This window comes from Coenobita brevimanus, chromosome 97 (genome assembly GCF_032717465.1).
Source record: "Coenobita brevimanus isolate Jiangsu-jjx chromosome 97, ASM3271746v2, whole genome shotgun sequence".
NCBI lineage: Eukaryota > Metazoa > Arthropoda > Malacostraca > Decapoda > Coenobitidae > Coenobita > Coenobita brevimanus.
In genome coordinates, this window is record NC_137050.1 from 30,896,640 (window position 1) to 30,917,282 (window position 20,643).

General features: G+C 41.7%; 1 protein-coding gene across 1 annotated transcript in view; it reads right to left on the reverse strand.

The window, feature by feature from the left end:
• Positions 1–502: 502 nt before the first annotated feature.
• Positions 503–20,643, reverse strand: part of LOC145413641 (MAM and LDL-receptor class A domain-containing protein 1-like) — a 114,724-nt gene continuing 94,583 nt past the window's right edge. The window contains exons 12-18 of the mRNA XM_080283300.1: positions 15,675–15,783; positions 13,332–13,515; positions 10,762–10,849; positions 8,521–8,679; positions 7,530–7,747; positions 6,046–6,211; positions 503–1,449 (exon numbers count right to left, since the gene is read on the reverse strand). Coding sequence (XP_080139426.1) covers positions 1,382–1,449; positions 6,046–6,211; positions 7,530–7,747; positions 8,521–8,679; positions 10,762–10,849; positions 13,332–13,515; positions 15,675–15,783 — 992 coding nt within the window. The 3' untranslated portion in view covers positions 503–1,381. The remainder of the gene's footprint in view (positions 1,450–6,045; positions 6,212–7,529; positions 7,748–8,520; positions 8,680–10,761; positions 10,850–13,331; positions 13,516–15,674; positions 15,784–20,643) is intronic.

Consider the following 20,643-nt stretch of genomic DNA (forward strand, 5'->3'; position numbering starts at 1 on the left):
GAATTTAGTCCTAATTAACCTTTTCATGAGAGAGAGAGAGAGAGAGAGAGAGAGAGAGAGAGAGAGAGAGAGAGAGAATTTCGTCTGGTAGTACCCTGATCGAAATGAAAAAAGATGTCATCAGACAGAAAGGGTCCGCGCCTATCTCTCTACACACAAAACTCTGAATGTAGCGAGAGAATATGTTATTAGTTTTAAAAATAAAACTCTAATTGCCACATCTAAGTACATTTACACAGGAATTTATTTATTGCATTACCAAACATCAAATGGTTTCAAACGCAAACAAATAATACATCTGTTATGCATGATTCCCTAATGCAATGTAGTCTTTTATTGCAAACTTCAATATGCCTTAACATCATACTTTGCAAAACACTTAATGGTAGGTTTTTGGTGTGTTTAAAGTAATTTTGTGAATGGAGAATAATAACAGGAATTTATGAAGTGCAAGTGACAGTAATCCTACATATAATCTTGTACAGTACCAACCTAATCATTCGCTTCAGACTGACATTCATATACCCCTATAGTCTGAGAATGATTTTACATTAATTTTGCTGTCTCTTGAACGATTCTATTAACTTGGAGACACATTTCGAGCTGGAGGGGTTAGGTACATCCTCCACGAACCCTTTCACTATTGGAATTCCCTCTTACACTCATTAAAATCGTCTAGTTGCAGTAACAATACAATTCCTGTGGCGTCCTCGGACTGAAGGGGTTAAAAGTGACTCATCCATTCATGTACTCATTCGCAGAACCGGCCATAACCACTGTTCTTCATCCACCCATCCACGCTTTCATTCATTCATCTCCCTTGTATTCATCATCCATGCTCCTAGTTCACTTTGTGTATTAATCCAGTTGTACTTCACTACGTTATAAAGATTCCCAAGCATCGATGCATATTAACAGCCACTTCCACAGTCGTTGCTTTTGTCAAGATGCTAACCAAAGAAACCGTCACTGCTGTCCCCATGTCCACAATAATGCCGGGCGGCATGTTGGCAAGCGCACAGACCATTAAACGTTATGAGAATGGTCACTCTGGCATCCTTAGTGAAATCCATACCATCCCCACAAAATTTGCCATGTTAAGGTTTCTTTTCGTTGAGATGCAGACAAATCGACAGTGAGAGTGACGCCATTACTCACCTACAGATCATTCGCAAAATTTCACACATGCGATTCTCAGACAGCCCTTTTAAAACATATTATATATAACCACTTTAAGGTTCTTCTCCCTCTCAGAACTCCTTCATCCTCCTTTCCACCCACCAAGAGCCACTCCTTCCTTCGCCTATGACCTATCCTAATGGCGGAGTGAACTGGAATGGAGGGGAGTGTTGTGGAGTGACCTGGAGTGGGATGGAGTGAGCTAGTTGGCGGGGCCGAATCCTTGGTCTCCTGTGCCGGTCTGTGTGGGGTCTGCTCGCTCCGGCCGCACTGCAAATACAAGGCCGCATTTAGGGCACAACACAGGCATGCGTACACAGCTGTAAATTGATGATAATGGCAGAACTGTATAAGAAGACAGTAAGTGCACAAACGGAAACCATGATGAAGGTAAATTTTCGAAGACTAGAACAGTTGATATATTCAAATTGATGATTTTGATAAGTTGTGCGGAGAAAAAAAAAAAAAATCTTAGGCAATATACATACGCATATTACAAACTCAACGTTACGCTGATCATTTGAAAGCAAGCAACATGACAAAAGTACTTTTCTTAAACACACACTTTAACCCAGTAATACAATGCCTTAACATATCAGAAATTGTAAGAGTTGCGGAATGCTGACCCACAGGACGTAAGATCGATCATGGGCTGGAACAGAGAACAGTTTGTGGAAGTGAATGATCTAACACAAGATGAACTGACATGCCATAAACTGACCACCATCCTTGCTAATACCATCACACTAGCCCTGAAACAGATTGCCATAACAATGTATTCATTATGGGCACTGAACATTAGCGCTCAAGTATGGACACGAAAAGATATGTGGCGACATCTGTGGTGCGTAGGAGAATGGATAAGTTTGAGAATATCTATGTATATCTTTGTATATAGTTATTAGCATTATTCAAAGCCTGCTGAAAATAGCAAAATTGTAATGGACAATTACGTTATGCAGTACCTGCGTCGAGGCCCACATATTTCAAATATTGAAGTGAATATCGGTTATCGCACAAGCTACATATGTAACTTGGTGCCTCCCGTCTCCAGTTTAACAACACTGCAATCACAACAGTCATTTTAAGTTTTTGTTGGCAGCAAAATGGTTTTCTTAGTAATTCACTTAGAATGTGTAGAAAAACTCTACACTAACGCTTCCTGGTATGACAGATTATCCTCCCATGTGTGTAAGTCAACTCTCTATCCGTCCTGACCCTAGCCTTCACCCCGCCCCACACAATACACCCTCATTCATCGGTTTTTGTCTCGGGTCTCCATCAGTGTAATTGGAGGAGAATCGCAACAATTTTCTAATCTTATGACTCAAGACCATCGTAACAAGTGACCTCCAACGTTCATAGTCATTACCAGTGTTCGAAATGCTCGGGTTTGGAGGGCTTAACTCCCTAGTTACACTTGAGACGCACGGAAAATGACTGCTCACGAGGACCCACCATGGGTCCTTAAAAGACAGCTTCAGACTGATGGGCTCATTATCATCACACGAGAAACACTTTATACAGTTAATAGTTCAAAAATTTGATAAAAAGGAACCATTATAATTTTATGATTGAAAATAATTACTTGAGTTCCGTAACAGCAATTTCCAACCTATTAACTAAATTCATATTACTCTCCCAAAACTGATCACGTGATGATTTTTAGCAATCCTAACTCCATTTTTGAGATGATTTATCGTTGTGAAAACACCTGAAATATGACGAGTAAATTACTTTTGTTTCTCAACTCATGTGCAAAAGAAAATTTAGAAAATAAGCTTTCTTATAGCTTGTAATAAGGGAGAGAATTTAAGGAGGGACACACTGTTATCACACATATTTAATATGTTCTGATATTCCTTTTGCATTGCGTGTGGCCTCGAACTGGTAAGATTTCAAACATATATTTAGGAGGGAGTTTACAGAGCCCAGCTATAAAGGCTTGCTCTCCTTTTGCCTCCCCACCTCCCCTCCTGGATAAAGTCACTACTGTCGCTCAGGAATTCAGGATTATAACCCCTTCCATATATATATATATATATATATATATATATATATATATATATATATATATATATATATATATATATATATATATATTATCCTATTTCGACCACTAGTTACTTCTAGTTGTGTCTGGTAATGTGATGTATTTCTGTGCATTGTACTGTATTGTGCATGTTGCGTTGCTGCACTGGTACTTGTATTTGTCGAACCAGAGTAAGCCTATTGCATCAGGCAGTAGTAGACCAGTACAATATATATATATATATATATATATATATATGAAACCATGTTTTATTGGTAACTGTCAGGGATATTTTTATGTATCATTATGGAACATTCATACAGTCATAATGTCATAATCCCTTGACTTTGTTAGTTATTTACGACATTTTTTAGGTATTAGTCTGGTTTTTATAAAACAGAAGACAGAACTGCAGCAATGCCAAAATCGGACACTACATGAGTAATTAGTCAATATCCCACGTAATCAACATAATCCATGTTTCTGAGTTTGTTAATAACGTGACCAGGCTTCATAACCTGTACCATGAAACTTAGTTACAGACTCACGTACTGAACCAACACAGTGAACAAACCCATACCACAGAACTGAGGCATTGCATGTTCTCGGATTAAAGCAAGACCTTACGTTAAAACTTTCATATGTCCCTCAAGGTCCCAGCAATTAACCACTGGGAGGCAGAATTAATTGCACATGATACTGCACAGCATTGATTTGCCACCTTTTTATTTGTTATTTATTTATTTATTTATTACTTTAATGCAGTACAAGCCACAGCACTTTGAGGAGCGTTGTCACTGAAGGTCAAGCAGGAATGAGTATAATAATGCAAAAGAACAACACAAGCAAATAGATTTGTTACTGCGATACATGCGGCTACAATTCCTCTTACGTGATTATGAAAATATATAATGTTCACTCGTGTCTATAACGATATTCTGTTGATGTCGCCATGTATGATCTGCCTCATTATCTATCACAGGTATATTATCACAACAATTGCTAGTTCACATCCTTCCATATAATTCTGCACCCCTTCCCCCCACCAGCTTACAGTGCCTGCTACTCAAAATGATGCCTAGGTCATTATATTGGCCAGCTCCATATGACCTTATTGTTAGTCACTTTTTCTTTCCTTCTTTCTTGTATTCTTTCTTTCTTCTTCAATTGTGGCAGGCACCTCTACCCCTCTAAATTAACCGATTCCGACCAAACTGGATACAATGACCAGTCTATAACCTAGTTGTGTTCACAAGGTTTTGGTTGCTAGGCAATTACTCATTGCCTGGCAACGGCCGAAAAACCGCTTTTCGTACGTTTCACGTATTGAGCTGTAAAAGCATTACCAATGACAGCAGAAAGCTCTGACTTCTTTAGGTGTAATCTTGAGGTCATTCCCTATCGGAAGTGTGTCATCCAATATTCCCCTCTCCTCTAGTTTTCGAGTGGCAACCCTGTGAAGATTGGCATCAGCGTCCCTGGTAGTGTTGTTTAATTATGGCAGGAACTTCTGCCCTTCAAAAATTAACCAGTTTCGACCAAATCTGATCACAATGACCAGCCTACTACCTAGTTGTGTCCGCAAGATTTTGGTTGCTAGGGAACCACTCTTTTTTTTTTTTTTTTTTTTTTTTTTGCTAGGAAGAAGGAACCAAAGGCCACAAGCCCACACACTGTTCCTTCCAAGAAAAAAAAAAATACAAGAGAGAGCCAAATTCAAGATTCGATCATTTCGAGATGCCTGGACACACTGCGTTTGAAAGACTGGAGATCATAGCTAGTAGAAACATAGACAGAGGGAGGCAGTTCCAGAGATGATCTGTTGCATAAATGAAGGACTGAGAGTAACGGTTAACTCTTGCATTAGAGAGTTGGACACAAAAGGGATGAGAGTTTCTGCTAGACGGGTGCTACGCGCCCGCCGTAGAGGTGGAGGGATGCAAGCAGACAGTTCAGAGCAGTGACCATTGAAGTAGCAACGACCTGCTTAGCCCCTCCATGGCCGTGGTTTCAGAAATTGTCGGGATCCAGTGGCCAGCCCCGGCACCATTATTTCAGATTTCGAAAATCATTTTTTTTTTCTTCTTACCAAATCGAAGAGAAATGTCTGGCTAACCTGGCAACACAATTTTTAGCTTTCTAAACCCATCCTGTGCTTCGCAATGAAGAGCGAAAAAATTTGCAAAACGAGTGCGTACTGTACACTCTGGTGAAAACTAAGGAGAGGAGAGAAAAAATATCGCATTAAGAAATATCCACATTTTCACCCAAGCACAAAGATTTCAGTAGTGCTGAAATGGTTTGAAATGACTAGATAATGTGTATTAGTTATCAGTACATAATTATGGGAGGCTTCATAAAAAATACATTATCAAGCTTTTCACAGTTTTTGGTGTTTATTGCTTTTACGCAAATATCGAGTTATTTCTGTTGTTTGGGTGGCTTAGTTTGTGTCCAGAGAGAGGCAAGCGATGGTATTTTTAGGCTCTAACCAGATAAGGGTCCCCCTTTATGTGTACAGGCTGAATCGCAATGGCCTGCTTCGAGCTGGCCATCGTCGCCTACCGGCTTGTTCTGTTAATATCTGGAAGAAATCCAGCTCCATTAAAGGGACAGTCAGAATCTTGGACCAAATTTATCTCCCTCTTGTCCCTGTTCACCCAGCAGTGCAACTGGGAGCCAACTGCAGTTTTGACGGACGAGTGGGATTTAACAAATTTTGATTGTTTGCCTTCATGTGGTCGACAGGCAGTGCTGAAAGTGTTCTCCTTTAGCCACTGCCCCAAATTTCTCATCACCGTCCCCTCTACTACCCCCCTCCCACCACAACTTACTTCCACATGAGCCACTGTATGTCTTGATGTCGTCGATGGCAAAGCCACCGTTGGACGCCATGCCAATCAGGGAGATGCGGTAGTCAGCAGACGCGTCCACCTCCACCTGCCCGAACTGCCACTCAGGCCGCTGAGCCCCGATGTTCTGCGCCTCCAGTACCCATAGCTGCGGCACAGTGGACACAAAACAGTAAGGCGAAAAACGTCACTCTGTGCACGTATATTTTTTCTATTCTTGTCATCTCCAGACTATTTTACCCAAGTTAACCTCTTGAATCCGGTGGTGCATTTTTACAGAACATTCTTTACCTCCAGACAATGTTATTCATTTTAGAAGAGACTTTCACAAAAAGGAATCAGGTATAGGCCTAGCTCTCACCGACCCATTGTCTGTCCTAATATGAATATAATCGTCAGCAGCTAGGAAAAAATATACTTACAAACTACGTCATCGGCGTGAAAGGGTGAAGAGGGCATCTGGTACAATTGTAAGAGATATTATATAGTTAGATTATATCTAATCCCTCTAGATCGAGAAGTCCCTCCTGCGCTGCATAAAAGTCTATGCATCTGACAAGAAATACATACGAAATACGTCACTGGAGATAAAGGATTAAGGGCATATTAAACCAAACATCCCAAAGGGGCATCACAGTGAACAAAACTGTAAACATGCATGCCGAGAAGATGTGATCATGCCGGATGGGGATCCTTCAAACGATATGGGAGAGAAGCAGTGAAATGAAGCTTTCAACTGTGCAGCTTTTTCTTATAAGTTGATGACACGATTCCACACTACCGCGGCTTTCTTCCTAAATAACTAAGTTCTGCTTGACGTCTGACCTATTTTTTCGTCCCTCACCCCTTTTCCTGGATAACAAGAAGGAATTTTCAAGAAATGGCAAGGGCGTTATTGCCTTACTCATAAAACAACTTCTAATCAAATCAGCTCGACAAAGTATATATATTATACAGCAAAGGTAAATCCTACTTCTGCAGTATCAAAAGCTACTAACATGTAATCTAGTCACGTGCTGTCATTGCAGAGTTACTACAGTCGGAATTACAAAAAATCTCTATTTCTTTAAGTTTTTCTGAGAAAATAACTTACATGTCGCTGCATACAATAACTACAAAAAAATCACTGGAAACAGTGCTAAAATTTTTAGAATATTGTCAATAATTTGAAAAAAAAAATCTTTAGTATATCTCAAATGTACTTGTCGCCAGACATTAAAAAACTCTCGCTGAAAGGAAGTGAATATCTCGAGAAGCGAAAAATAACTCTAAAATAACAAGAATGTTACATTAACAACTTGTCTAATTTCATGAGAGCTGTTAGCTGGTTGAATGAGTGAAGGCAGATGTATATTTAAATACTGGTAAACGCGACTTAAACTTAGGACAGGTTGTAAATACGACCCCATCTGTCAGTGTGAAGTCAGCCGACCAATGAGGTTGGTTGCAGCCAACCCTGAACGCACCTCAACAGGGTCCCCGTATCGCTGGTCTTCCGGTGCCGAGCGGTCGTAAGGTTCGCGCGTCACCTTCAGCTTGGTGGTGTCGCTGGCGCCGAAGTACGCGAACCAGAAGGAGATGCAGATGGGGGCGTTGTCCTCACTCTTGTCCATGGGTGGAGACAGCAGCGTCAGGCTCTGAGGCCGAGCGTTCTGGTTGAACACGTCGAAGTACGCATACCCCACTGCCGCCACCAATGATGAACATGAAAGTGGGGTGACAGCAGGGGATGAGCGAGAGGAAGATGATAGACTAGACGGGAATTTGAAAAATAGGGACAGAATACCATTGGTGTACACACACACACACACACACACACACACACACACACACACACACACACACACACACACACACACACACACACACACACACACACACAGATTGATTGATTGAGTGAGTGAGTGACTCACTGACTGACTGATTGATAGATGCTGGAGGCAAGCAGATATACAGAGAGACAGATATATGGATACAACATAATTACATATATACAGACATACATGCAATATACTCAGAAAAAAACCCAGACAGAGATAAAATTACAAAGACAAATAAACAACCTAACGAAACAGACAGACAAAAAACAATAACGGAAGGATAGAGACAAACAGGCAGAACAACCCAACAGGACCTTAGAAGCAAATTAAAGTGTGACGCATACAAAATTAGACGGCACAACTGAGAGAGAGAGAGAGAGAGAGAGAGAGAGACAGACAGACAGACAGACAGACAGACAGAGTTGGATCAAGTAGTGCAAACGAAAGTCGTGCCACCTCTCCTGCTTATCTCTCCATGGTCTTTGAATATTAGTCTGGTGAATCCGATGCAAGTGACGCTGATCTGTGGTTGGCTAGTGTTATCAGCGTCGATTGCTGAGGATTCATGAGGCTGACTGTCAAAGTTCATGGAAAGAGAAGAATGGCAACATGAGTTTTGGAGCCAACTGTACAGTACCTGGCCCTCCAAAGGTGTGATCTGGTAGGTTTGCTGGTCTGCGTGACACAGAGGCGGTGGTCCACCGGAAGTCAGGGTCTGAGGTGATGTTCTTCCACTGGCAGGCATCACGCTGGAAGTCACAGTCACCACCCGTCGTCTGGGCCTTCAGGGGCATGGCTGGGAGTGTGGGGAGGGGAGTTATTTGGGGACAGAGTTTGGGAAAATGCACTAGAGATTATGCTCGAGCAGCCACAGTGCTGAGCTGGTAATTTGCGATATAGTTCGTTCGAGCCCCCGGGGATTTATTGCTGCTTAAGTTACTTGTTAGTTTCAGTACACTTCCATGAGTCCATCCACATGCCACAAAAATATCCTTGCCGACATCTGTATAACATGATACATGAGATCCCCCAGTCCCATGATATGTGATGGGCAAACACAACCCAATCTGATGACATGCGTTATCTCCTTTGTTAACACACCATGACAACAGTACCTGCTGAGCCTCTATGACCAGTCATACATCTCTCTATCAATCAATAAATCTATCTATCTATCTATCTATCTATCTACACACACACACACACACACACACACACACACACACACACATTAAGGGTTATTCTCAGCCTTCTCAGAAGAACCATTATTTTAACTTTTCAGTGTGGCTAACGCTACTTGATCTTATTCCCTATAGGAGAATCTCCACTAACACCCAAAGGATTAAAATTTTCCTTTATGTGTGGATGGCTTATAGTGAATACAGCATACAATATATCCACATTATATAGTAATTGTCAGGATGAATCAGTTTTATATGAATTACGGAAAATACACCCATGGTATCCATTAGTTTGAAAATAATCATAAAACGATAATGTGAAAAATAATTAAGATTAGAATAAACTGTACCCTAACAAGAAGGAGCATTTTGAGAATGCAACACACATTCCGCACAAATTATCTAAGGACAGAATACCTGATTTTGTCCTTGACAAAAGTCAAGTAACATCCGTCTTGTCTGGACCTCATCCCTTCAACTAAGTTTGGTCCAGATCGGATTAAAAATATTTAAGTTGACCTTGCCCTGTGACTCCGACATTTCACTTGTTTTCACATTAAAACCTCTTCATCCGTGGCGGACCCTCAGTTCCTCCACCAAGTTTGTCCAAATTGAATCAAAGCTGTCCGAGTTGTGTGGTCAAACATTTGACCCTGCTCTGTGATCTTGACCTTTGACGGATTGTTCTCGGAATCGAGTACCTTCATCCTTGAATTATCCAGAAACCTCCCACAAAGTTTGGTTTTAATCATACAAAGAATGTTTAAGTTCACCTTGCCGTGAGACCCGGACCTTTAAAGTATTGTATAAAAAAACAGTGAATCAAGCCTTTGCTCTCCCTTCAGCCCTTTCACCATTTTTTTTTTAAAGAGTCAAAACTTAGTTATTTTGTTCACGCACAGACATGCACGGGTTAAATTTTTAACATGTTCTGTGACTCTTACCGTTGACTGAGTGTTCTTAAAATGGAATCACTTAGACCTTACCGCACCCAAAACACTTTTACTTAGTCTGATCTAAATTGGATCAAAAGTGTATGAGCTACCCTTACCATATGACCTTGGCCTTTTGCTCTAAAAAAAAATGCTAGATCAACAACCTGGCTGGCTAATTCTCAGCCCCTTCACCAACTTTGGTTAAAATCGGAAAAAAACTATTTATCTTGTTTGCACACAATGAGACAGACACATACACACGCCGAGTAAAACAATACACCCTCTCGACCATTGTCTATGCAGGCTTACTGATGCCGAGGTAATGATAAAAATTTACGAAAGACTGGGGAAAAGTTATAAAGATTATGGTGTGATCAGAGTTTAATAATAATAATAATAATAATAATAATAATAATAATAATAATAATAATAATAAGTGAGGGGCCAGAGATAAAAAAAAAAAAAAGCAAGTTAGGCTTAATGAGAGTCCAGGGGTCATATTCATAAAGGATTTTGACATTTTTTCTGAAAAACAAGTAATGGCATCAATAGCAGTTAAATAACATCATGAATAATGTTTTGTTGATTATTCCTTAAACGTTCACTGCAGTTTGGTTTTGAAGAGCTTGGTGATTGTACGACTTTAAGTATAAACAAGCAATCTTTTATACAACCTGGGTCCTAGAAAGTTTTTTAATACAGGCCCAAGTAGGAAGTGAGGAGTGTTAGTGGTTGACAGAAGATAAGGTTGTGGTGACTCACTGGTGCATTCCCCAGAGAAGAGTGTGATGTCGTCCAGCGCCATGAACCCGTTGCCTCGGCTGCTGCCCCACGCACCCTCGAACACAGCCTGCAGAGATCACTATTAGCACACTGACAGCACATACAAGGAGTCGTATATGTAACCCAATAATATACTCCAATTATCACAAGTCCCTCCACATATCTGATACTATAAATTGGGGAAAATTAGCAAACAGCTCTACAGCCAACAGCGAAAATATAAAAGGCAGTTTCTTCAGTAATTTACTGTAGGTTTACGAGCAAGAGAGAACAAAAAAATCAGCTTATAAGAAAGACTTACTGTACTCTCTTTATGGCAGATTCCTGTTAATGCATATTCTCTCAATACTCACATCATAACACAACCTCATTATAGCAGGTATACCCACTAATGTTTAATAATATTCAGCTTAATCCTGCATCATCCTTGAACATGCTTGGGGTTTCATTTACTCGGGACTTATCTTGGAAAGATCATATTACATCTCTTGTAAAATCTGCTTCCAAGAGATTGGGTGTGCTAAGCCGACTCCGCTCTTTCTTTACCCCTGCACAATTGTTGACTCTATACAGGGGTTTTATCCGCCCCTGTGTGGAGTACAACTCTCATGTGTGGGGAGGCTCCCCACATACAGCTCTTCTCAATAGGGTGGAGTCAAAGGCTTTTCGTCTCATTAACTCTCCTCCTCTTACTGACTCCCTTCAACCTCTGTCTCTTCGCCGCACTGTTGCATCTTTATCTCTTTTCTATCGCTACTTTAATGATCACTGCTCCTCTGAACTGTCTGCTTGCATTCCTCCACCTCTACGACGGGCGCGTAGCACCCGTCTGGCAGCAAACTCTCATCCTTTTTCTGTCCAACTCTCTAATGCAAGAGTTAACCGTTACTCCCAGTCTTTCATTTATGCAACAGGTCAGCTCTGGAACTGTCTCCCTCTGTCTGTATTTCCTGCTGCCTATGATCTCCAGTCTTTCAAACGCAGTGTGTCCAGGCATCTCAAAATGATTGGATCTTGAATTTGGCTCTATATTGTATTTTGTTTTTCTCTTGGAGGGAACTGTTACTGCGGGCTCATGGTCTTTGGTTCCTTCTTCCTCGCATAAAAAAAAAAAAATATATATATATATTTAAGCATGCATATTCTAATTCTGGCATTCTTACTATGACATATTATTTCAGTATATATTCTCATTAAAGCTCTTACACTCATTATGACGTATATTTCTATTAATACACATACTTCCATATGGCTGATTGTCCTTATGAGACACATTTCATATTCATTTAATGTTTTCCAGCTGTCTTTCTTTATGTGTTCCGTCCTTTCTGCTTCCGTTATCCTCTATACTCCTATGGGAAACAAAGTCCAGTACTACGTTTTACCCTGATAAAATTTGCACTGTCACAGAAACCTCCCAGGGAATATTAAGATATTTACTGTGGCTTGATAGTCACCTCTGATAAACGCACTACTTTACTCAGATTCTCAGAGACTCTCAGATGTCTTGAGAAAAGTAGTTGCGTTTCCCCAGACCAAAAATGAAATATTACTCCTTTCTAAGAGTGACTTCCTTCATGGCAGATATAGTTTAAGCCAAGTAATCATAAGTTTCGCGTAAATGTTGCCTTCCCAGTTCCAGAAAACAATAACAGTTTACTTTTCGGCAAAGCATTGACAGTGAAGTCCTGCAACCCGAGGACATAATTTGCGTTATATTCTTGACCATCATACGATTTCCTTAAGCGCAGGAGAAACATTTCAAACGGAAGAATTTCATACAATCTTGAACACTCCCTTCAACACGAGAGGTTTTTCCTGAGTTTAACAGAACTGTTCGGTGGTTGCGAGAATATAATACAAAAGACGTCCTTGGATCGAAGGTGTTCATCTCTTCAGTACAATGACATACCCGGTAATAATTATTTTGTTCTTGCTGTATCTACATAGTTTTATTCAGTTTACGAGAAACTTACCGAAGTGAAAGGGTTGGCTATTACCTTCATTACCCCATCACAAACAATTATCATTCGTAACTAAAGAAAAATATCTGCTGGCAGCCTGAGTAAAAAGAAAAGTACTTCATAGTCGTAAATATGTATAGCCTTCCATCTGATGACGATTTTTTTATTTAATTTTACTGGGTCCTCAGATGATATTATTCACCTCACAAGATTTTTTTTTTTTTCTTATGGTGAGGGGTAAGATAGTCTTCATTAATTCCTTCACCGCCAGTCACCTGCCCCTAAGGTGTATAAATTTGTCTGGTGATACCAAGAATGAAAAACAAAAAATGCTGCCTGAATGAAGACTTTAAGAGGCTGAGAATGGCATTAGAGTATGACGGAGTTAGGAAATTTCACAACATCTCCTCCTTAGCTAGGTATTCTACCAACTGAACCTCAGTATCTTCATTCATGTCACTGTTGAAAGTATGTCGATATTACGATGATATAAGCAGTATAAAAAAGAATATTAAAGGGTAATGTGCATAATATATAGCGGGGAAAAAGTGCTACAGCCCTGCTGCTGGAGGTAGGTACACTAACCACATAGTCCTGGTCGCTCTGCACTTTGACCTGGCCGTACATCCAGTTGGGACCCTGGTGGTTTTTGAGACTCCACACGGGACGCGTTACCAGGTCACCCTCGGAGCTCTGGTAACGCAGGTACACCAGCAGCGATCCCAGGGATGGGCCAGACGGGTCGATAAACGGCTCGTACATAAAATACCTGCACAACACAACGAGACAACCTTTAGTTTAGCATCCTAGTCACCACACACCGTGCATGAACATAATACTTACATACTGGAGTACTTCGTTCTCTCTCTCTCTCTCTCTCTCTCTCTCTCTCTCTCTCTCTCTCTCTCTCTCTCTCTCTCTCTCTCTCCATTCCTTGGGGTGCTGCATATATACAGTATGATTCGCCCTAACGCAGTTGTCATAGTGCTGGATGGTGACGTTGGTGGGATGTTCAACATCAGTACGCTTATTTAGGTCTCTCCTGGCCGTCTCTGGAAGGATTCTTCAGACAATCGCCTTGGACACAGGGAGGTGAATGGCAAGGAGGGAGAGGCTTCAGGTAGCTCGGCCCAGGAGATCTGCCTGGTCGTGCATAGTGTGAGCAACATGGGCTGAGATCCAGATAAAAGAGAGCCTGAGATCAAGGAGATGAGCCTTATGGAGCTGACAGGAGAGGGAGGAGTGAAGGAGGGCGAGGGGATTTGCAAAGAAAGGCGAAGGCTGCTTGGAAATCTCTAGTGATTAGGCCTGAAAGTTTCTGAGGGAAAATTATATCAAGGGCAGAGATAAGAGGAAACAGTTCACACTGGGTACTGTTGGTCCGGCTGGGGAGACGGTGGGAGATGAAGATGGGAGAGGATGATTTGGTTGACTGCAGAGAAGGAGAGGGAGGCCGAAGAAAGATTTAGGAAGTGGAGAGGCAGAATGAAGCACAATGATTTAAGAGTTAATGCAGATAAAACAAAAGTGATGATATCTAGGGCTGGTGGCGGTTCTGTCAAAGGAGCGGGAGTGTGGTCATGTGCAGTTTGCCACAAGGGTGTGGGAAGTAACTTCATCTTTTGCAGTTTTTGTGATGAGTGAGTGTATTATAGATGCAGTGGTATTGGAAGTAGGTTGCGAAATAATGCTTATTTCGTGTGTGTGATGTGTCGAGGAGAGCATGGAGAGATTGAGAGGCGTGGAAGGGTTGATCTTGCTGGAGAGTCTCGAGTGTGTGGAGGAATTTAGTTATCTGGGAGACATGTGCTGGAAATGGGGCTGGAGCTCTGTGGCTAGAGTGAGGAGTGGTTGGAGGAAGTTCAGGGAGCTGTTGCCTCTCCTGACACTAAGAGTGCTCTCCCTCAGTGCTCTGGGATCTTTGTATGCGGCATGCGTTAGGAGTGTAACGTTATACGGTAGTGAGACCTGGGCAGTAAAGGAAAAGGATATTCACCGGCTCAAACGTACAGAAATGACAATGATTAGATGGATGTGTAGTGCGTCCTTGAATGCCAGGCCTGGGGGAGTAGGGGGCAAGGACTGCGACTGAAGAGCTGACAGAAAGGATGGGATCGAATGTATTGGTGTGGTGTTATGATGAGGAGGGGTAGACTGAGATGGTTTGGGCATGATGAGAGGATGGAAGATAACAGCTGGGTGTGGAAGGTGAGAGATGTGAACCTCGAGGGTAGAGTTGCGAGAGGCAGGCCAAAAAGAGACCTGGACGAGGTCACAGAATGTAACCTCAGGGATATGGAACTGAATAAGGAGGCTGCCTAGAGATCAAGCAGCGTGGAGAGCCGCCATAAGGTGACCAAGGCATATGCACGCATGCTGGAGCCTTTATAACCGAAACGAAACGATACGATACGACGATGGCAAGCAGCACCATCCGACCATCTGCGAGGACAGAATCGTCACAATAAGCACCAGTAGGATGGATAGAATAGGTACGAGCTGCTGAGTTGAGGGTTTCAGTCATGGAGAACGGAGGAGGGATAGGTGGACGGTCAGCAGCAGTGGCAGGAGGCATAAAACGAACAGTAGGTGTTGTAAGTGTCTAGACGGGGGCAGAAGATCTGCAGGGACGGATATGACAAAGTTGGCAAAGATAATGACGGAAACGCTGCCAGAGAGCTCTAACCTCTGGAGCCAGGATGCTACTCCGGAGACATGAATGTGCCAGTCCAGAATGAGGTGTGTGGCATCAGAAAGACCTTTAACCAGCTGGGTGGAAAAAAACGAAACAGGAGAAATCTTCGACTAGTTGGGAGGAAAAGGACGAAGCAGGGGAAATATTAATTTTTCTGGCTGGAATATTTAAGTTGGGGCTATGAACTGGATTTCAGATTGTAAAGAAAACGTAAAAGCGTAGGGGAAACTGACCAGAATGCAATGCACATTGCTTCCTCCGAGCCAGACATGGTGGGGGACACAAGCCAGGCACGGTCACCTCCCCGCTGCACAGAACCCCTCGCTAGCGTCATGTAGAACCCTGAAACAATAAAAGAACATCATGGATCCTAACTAGAAAAGGGTCATTTGAACTTACTTGTTCATCTTAATCCTCGGGTACCTAAGTGCTTGAACCATTAAGTTGCAATGTCAGACACTCGTTCTAGTTTGAGAGCAGTACAACATGAGCTGATTGAAACACTTTTTCCGAAGACAAAGTACCTTATTCACTGGAAACAAACAAAAAACAAATATCTGCTATCAGAGACATTTTGTATTTTCAAAGATGCATGCGATTCTGATCAACTTCTATGTTTATTCTAGATTATATGTTTAGGAATATGAGTTGTATTAATTACATGTTACAAATGAATAAATTATGATCTCATAATCGTACTAGGATCTAAGTTGCAACATGCACGATAAAGGCATATAACGAGGACAAGACAGCCAGGCAGCTACAGCAAAGTGCCAGTTCTATGTACACACATTTGCCTTCGAGTGCCAACACTCGCTATAGTCTTTGATTATAAGGTACGGCATTTAAATAAGGGATTATTTACATGGGACACGATGCGTTCTTGGGTTAGCCGTCTGAACGGTTAATTTGATAGGTAACACAAAGCAAGCGACGTAAGAGAAAGAATGAGGACGGAAGAAATTTATACAGAGAGAAACATTGTTCGGTAGACAGAAGGAAAAGGAAGGATACAAACTTCGTGGATAAGGAGATATGTGACAAAACTAACATCAAGAACTTGGCGTCCACTCCATTGGTGTGGAACTTGTTCGAGCGAGCAAGGTGTACAGTTTTTTTTTTTTTTTTTTTTTTTTGGGGGGGGACGCTTTTTCGGTTACATTAGGCTTTTTTTTTTTTGGGGGGGGAGCCTTTTTCGGTTACATTAGGCTTCTTGGAGGGAGGGGGGCGTTAACAGCTCGTATCACTCGAAGGCAATTTCTGTGTTTTTCAGAAAGACACGACATGCCACGATCGGTTTAATAGCTGGAGGGGGAGGGGGGAGAATGTGGTGCTCTGTTCTTGCCTAGCGGCAATATTTTGGGCATTCATGTTGTGGGGAGAGGTAATGGCATCACTGGAAGGCAATTATCATGTCAATTTCAATATTATGTGACATGCCACGGTTTGTTTAATAGTTGAGAAGAAAACAAAGATTTGGTACGCCTCAAACAGGGAAATTTTACAAGCCATATGGGTTAAGAATTTTACAAGCCAAATTTCAGCTGAACCTTAGTGTTCTTCCCGTCGCTCGCTCGAACAATTACGTAAATTAGAAACTGGAAGCCCATACGATTAGGAAGAGGAAAGGGATGAGGACAGGAGTGAGGGATGGGTTGAGGACAGACAGAGTGAAGGTGAAGACAGAGACTGAGGATAGGAAGAGTGAGGATGGAGATGGAGGCCAAAGATAGAAAGAATGCGGGTGAGGGGAGAGACTGAGGACAAAAAGAGTGAAGGAGGTGGTGAGATTAACAAGAGAGAAGGTGGAGGGAGAGGCTAAGAGGAAGAGTGAAGGAGAGGCTGAGGATAGGAAAAGTGAAGGTGGAGGGAGAGGCTGAGGATAGGAAGAGTGAAGGAGATGCTGAGGATAGGAAGAGTGAAGGAGAGGCTGAGAATAGGAAGAGTGAAGGTGGAGGGAGAGGCTGAGGATAGAAAGAGTGAAGGTGGAGGGAGAGGCTGAGGATAGGAAGAGTGAAGGTGGAGGGAGAGGCTGAGGATAGGAAGAGTGAAGATGGAGGGAAAGACTGAGGATAGGAAGAGTGAAGGTGGAGGGAGCTGCTGAGAATAGGAAGAGTGAAGAAGATGCTGAGGATAGGAAGAATGAAGGTGGAGAGAGAGGATGAGGATAGGAAGAGTGAAGGAGATGCTGAGAATAAGTAGAATAAATTTCAGAGGGAGAGAGTGCGAGGTGCTGAACAACAGGAGCGTGATCTGACTGAGGAACACTTGCCGCGGTTCTGTCCCGTCGCTTCTTGGGCAGCGGCGCCTACAACAGGATGGCTGGGGTTAGTTGTCGGGGTCACAGGGGCAGGAAGGGTAGGGAAGGGAAGGGGCAGGACAGTGGGGTGCTACACCAACAAGATCTAAACTCATACTCTCGTCAGCGCATGAGATGATTCTCTAGCACCTCTTCCTTAACAGTTTATCTGCACACTAACCAAATGTTTCTTTTGCTTAAATTAAGTGAACATGCTGTGTTCACTGCCCACTTAATGTGTTTAGTTACTGCCCTTGGCTCCTGTATTATAAATGAAGTGTGCAAAAGGCGATAAAATAAAAATTATTATTACCAGTTCAGACATGCAAACGGTAATCTTTATTTCAGTTATGTAATATATGTCGGAACTGAATACAAAGGAACAGTATACAAGGGAAGCGTCAGTTATAATGTGCAAAACACATAACTAAAGAAGTGGTAGAAAGCCTCTAAGCTGACGAGAATACTGGCGCTAGTGCCAGCCACGTGGGGTGATATTTCGTGGTGAATCATTTTAATTAAACTATAAAGTAAATTAACATTATACTACACACTGAATACATTTTGGACATTGTGAAATGACAACACAGACATGCTAGAAATTAAGAAAATAATAAATAACCAGTCTATCATTTAGAGTATCATTACATCTTCAGTGAGGTTTACTTCTGGTAAGTCAACGATGAAAATTGAACCAATAATCTGTAAAGAAAGATGTGGACTACAACACGACAGGAGCAACTACAGGTGAGAAGCTGTTGGTGTTCATCCCTTCCACTCGCTGACGTTCTTTTCATTTAATTCTAAACACCACCAGCCGATTTCATTTGTTATCTGAGAGTTTTTTCTAGCTGGCAGAGTTTGATACGAGTTGTGAAAGTATTCCCCTCCTACATTTACATGCATGTTCCAGCATTGCTGCACCAATGAAAACACTGCTAAAATTGTTCTACATCTTGAAGCCCCTTAGGATACGCGTCATTTCGGAATGGATGTATTCACTTGTGTCAAAACAATGTCCTTTCATCACGAGCTTCAGTTCGAGGAACAACCATAAGTTGCAAATTAATAAAATGAATCTGATACTAACTTTTTTTTTTTTATCACGATCAAAAAACTGTGAGTTGCGAATGCTGTTTGGCCCACTTCCATCGTCATTTGGATCTTACTGTCACACACATTTTTAAAAACTTCTAGATACTGTACAAAGTTGTGATATCATTACTATATCAAGTGTGCACAATTCCTTTCGAGTAAAAAAAAAAGGGGGGGGGGGAATGAAAGCAGCATGACCATTGCATTAGATCTCGTCTGACGAGCTTTTGGAGGGGTCACTGTGCCATTGATGTCATACTGGCAGCTCTTTCTTTTGGTCTGTGGTTCATATCTGTTCCATCCAAGTTCCTATTAGGTTTCAAGTTCCATCCCGTGTTAAGATTTTGGAAGAAAATGCTGGGTTGAATGCACATCACTCAATCGCTCAATTAAGCAGCAGGAAGAAATGAGATGATACTCATTTTGGTTGTTTGTAAGGATGCGTTACTCATTTTGGTTGTTTGTCAGGATGCGTTACTCATTTCGATTGTTTGTAAGGAGGTGTTACTCATTTTGACTGTTTGTAAGGATGTGTTACTCATTGTCGTTGTTTGTAAGGATGCGTTACTCATTTTGGTTGTTTGTAAGGTTGCGTTACTCATTTTGGTTGTTTGTAAGGATGCTATACTCATTTTGGTTGCTTGTAAGGATGCGTGGAACAATTCTGCAGGGAAAAATCAATGGTGGGTGGTCCACATAACCTCGTTCTTGCCATCGCTACGGTGCACAGGTGCGTGGTAATACGGTGCCTGGTGTTATATGACAACCTAAAGGAGTGGCTGATATACAATAAGCGACGAACCTTATCTAAGGCCACTCATTAAAAACTGGTGAGACCATCATCAGAACTCTTTAATCACACCTCCTATAACATTCAATAGCTCCTTCATTGCCAGAGATCCTTTGCAAGTTGAATAAAGTCGTCTGGCGGTCGCTTAGTCAGACGGGATTTAGTGAAAATGAAAATGTGAGGTGCGTGTTGTGACGGTGGTGTACGGGGTCTCGTGGACTGGCAGTAGGTAAGGGAAGCACCATGTTGGGAAGAATAATTAGGGGTTATGGTTGACGGCAGCAAAACGAAGCTTTATATTATGTTATTTAAAATAAACACTAAAATTGAATGAGTTATTTAAGCACAAATCAACACAATATAAAACATATGTAAGTTATGTTAGGAAGACATCATAAAATATTAAGACTGACGGCATCAAAACGAAGAGCTGCATATTATGCTGTTTAGGACATAAAGTTAAAACTGAATGAATTAGTTAAGTACAAATGAACACAATATAGGCATCGGTTAGTTATGTTACTAATGATATCGCTGGACTGAACAGACAGGCAAAGCAAATGAAACTCATAATAAGTAAAAACTAAGCTGAGGATATTTAAAACTACAGTCTATAAAATTATACGTTCCTTGATGCATCCAGTCTTGGGCGTTCTTTCAAAAAGAGATGGAAAAGACAGTTGCCTAGCATGTCAGCATTGTTATTTATGAACTGGGTGAAAAAAGTCATCCTTGGATGTTATTCCTGTGTGTCGGTGACACATCCTGGGGTGTGTAAAAAAAAAAAAATGAATATGGCTTCGTTGTGGCCATATTATTTTGGTGTCGGTCATACTGAAAGTACAGTAAGTCCTCTTTAAATAAAGGCAAAGAGTAAAGAAAAGAAGGGGGGGAGGGGCTGACGCCATGAGGCGCTTAGCCTCGGTGGTCATCTCCGTAATACCGGCCTTTGGGCCTGTGGCAGCTTATTCACCAAAAATCCTGGCATACAAGGCCACTGCATTATCCAGGTTAAAAC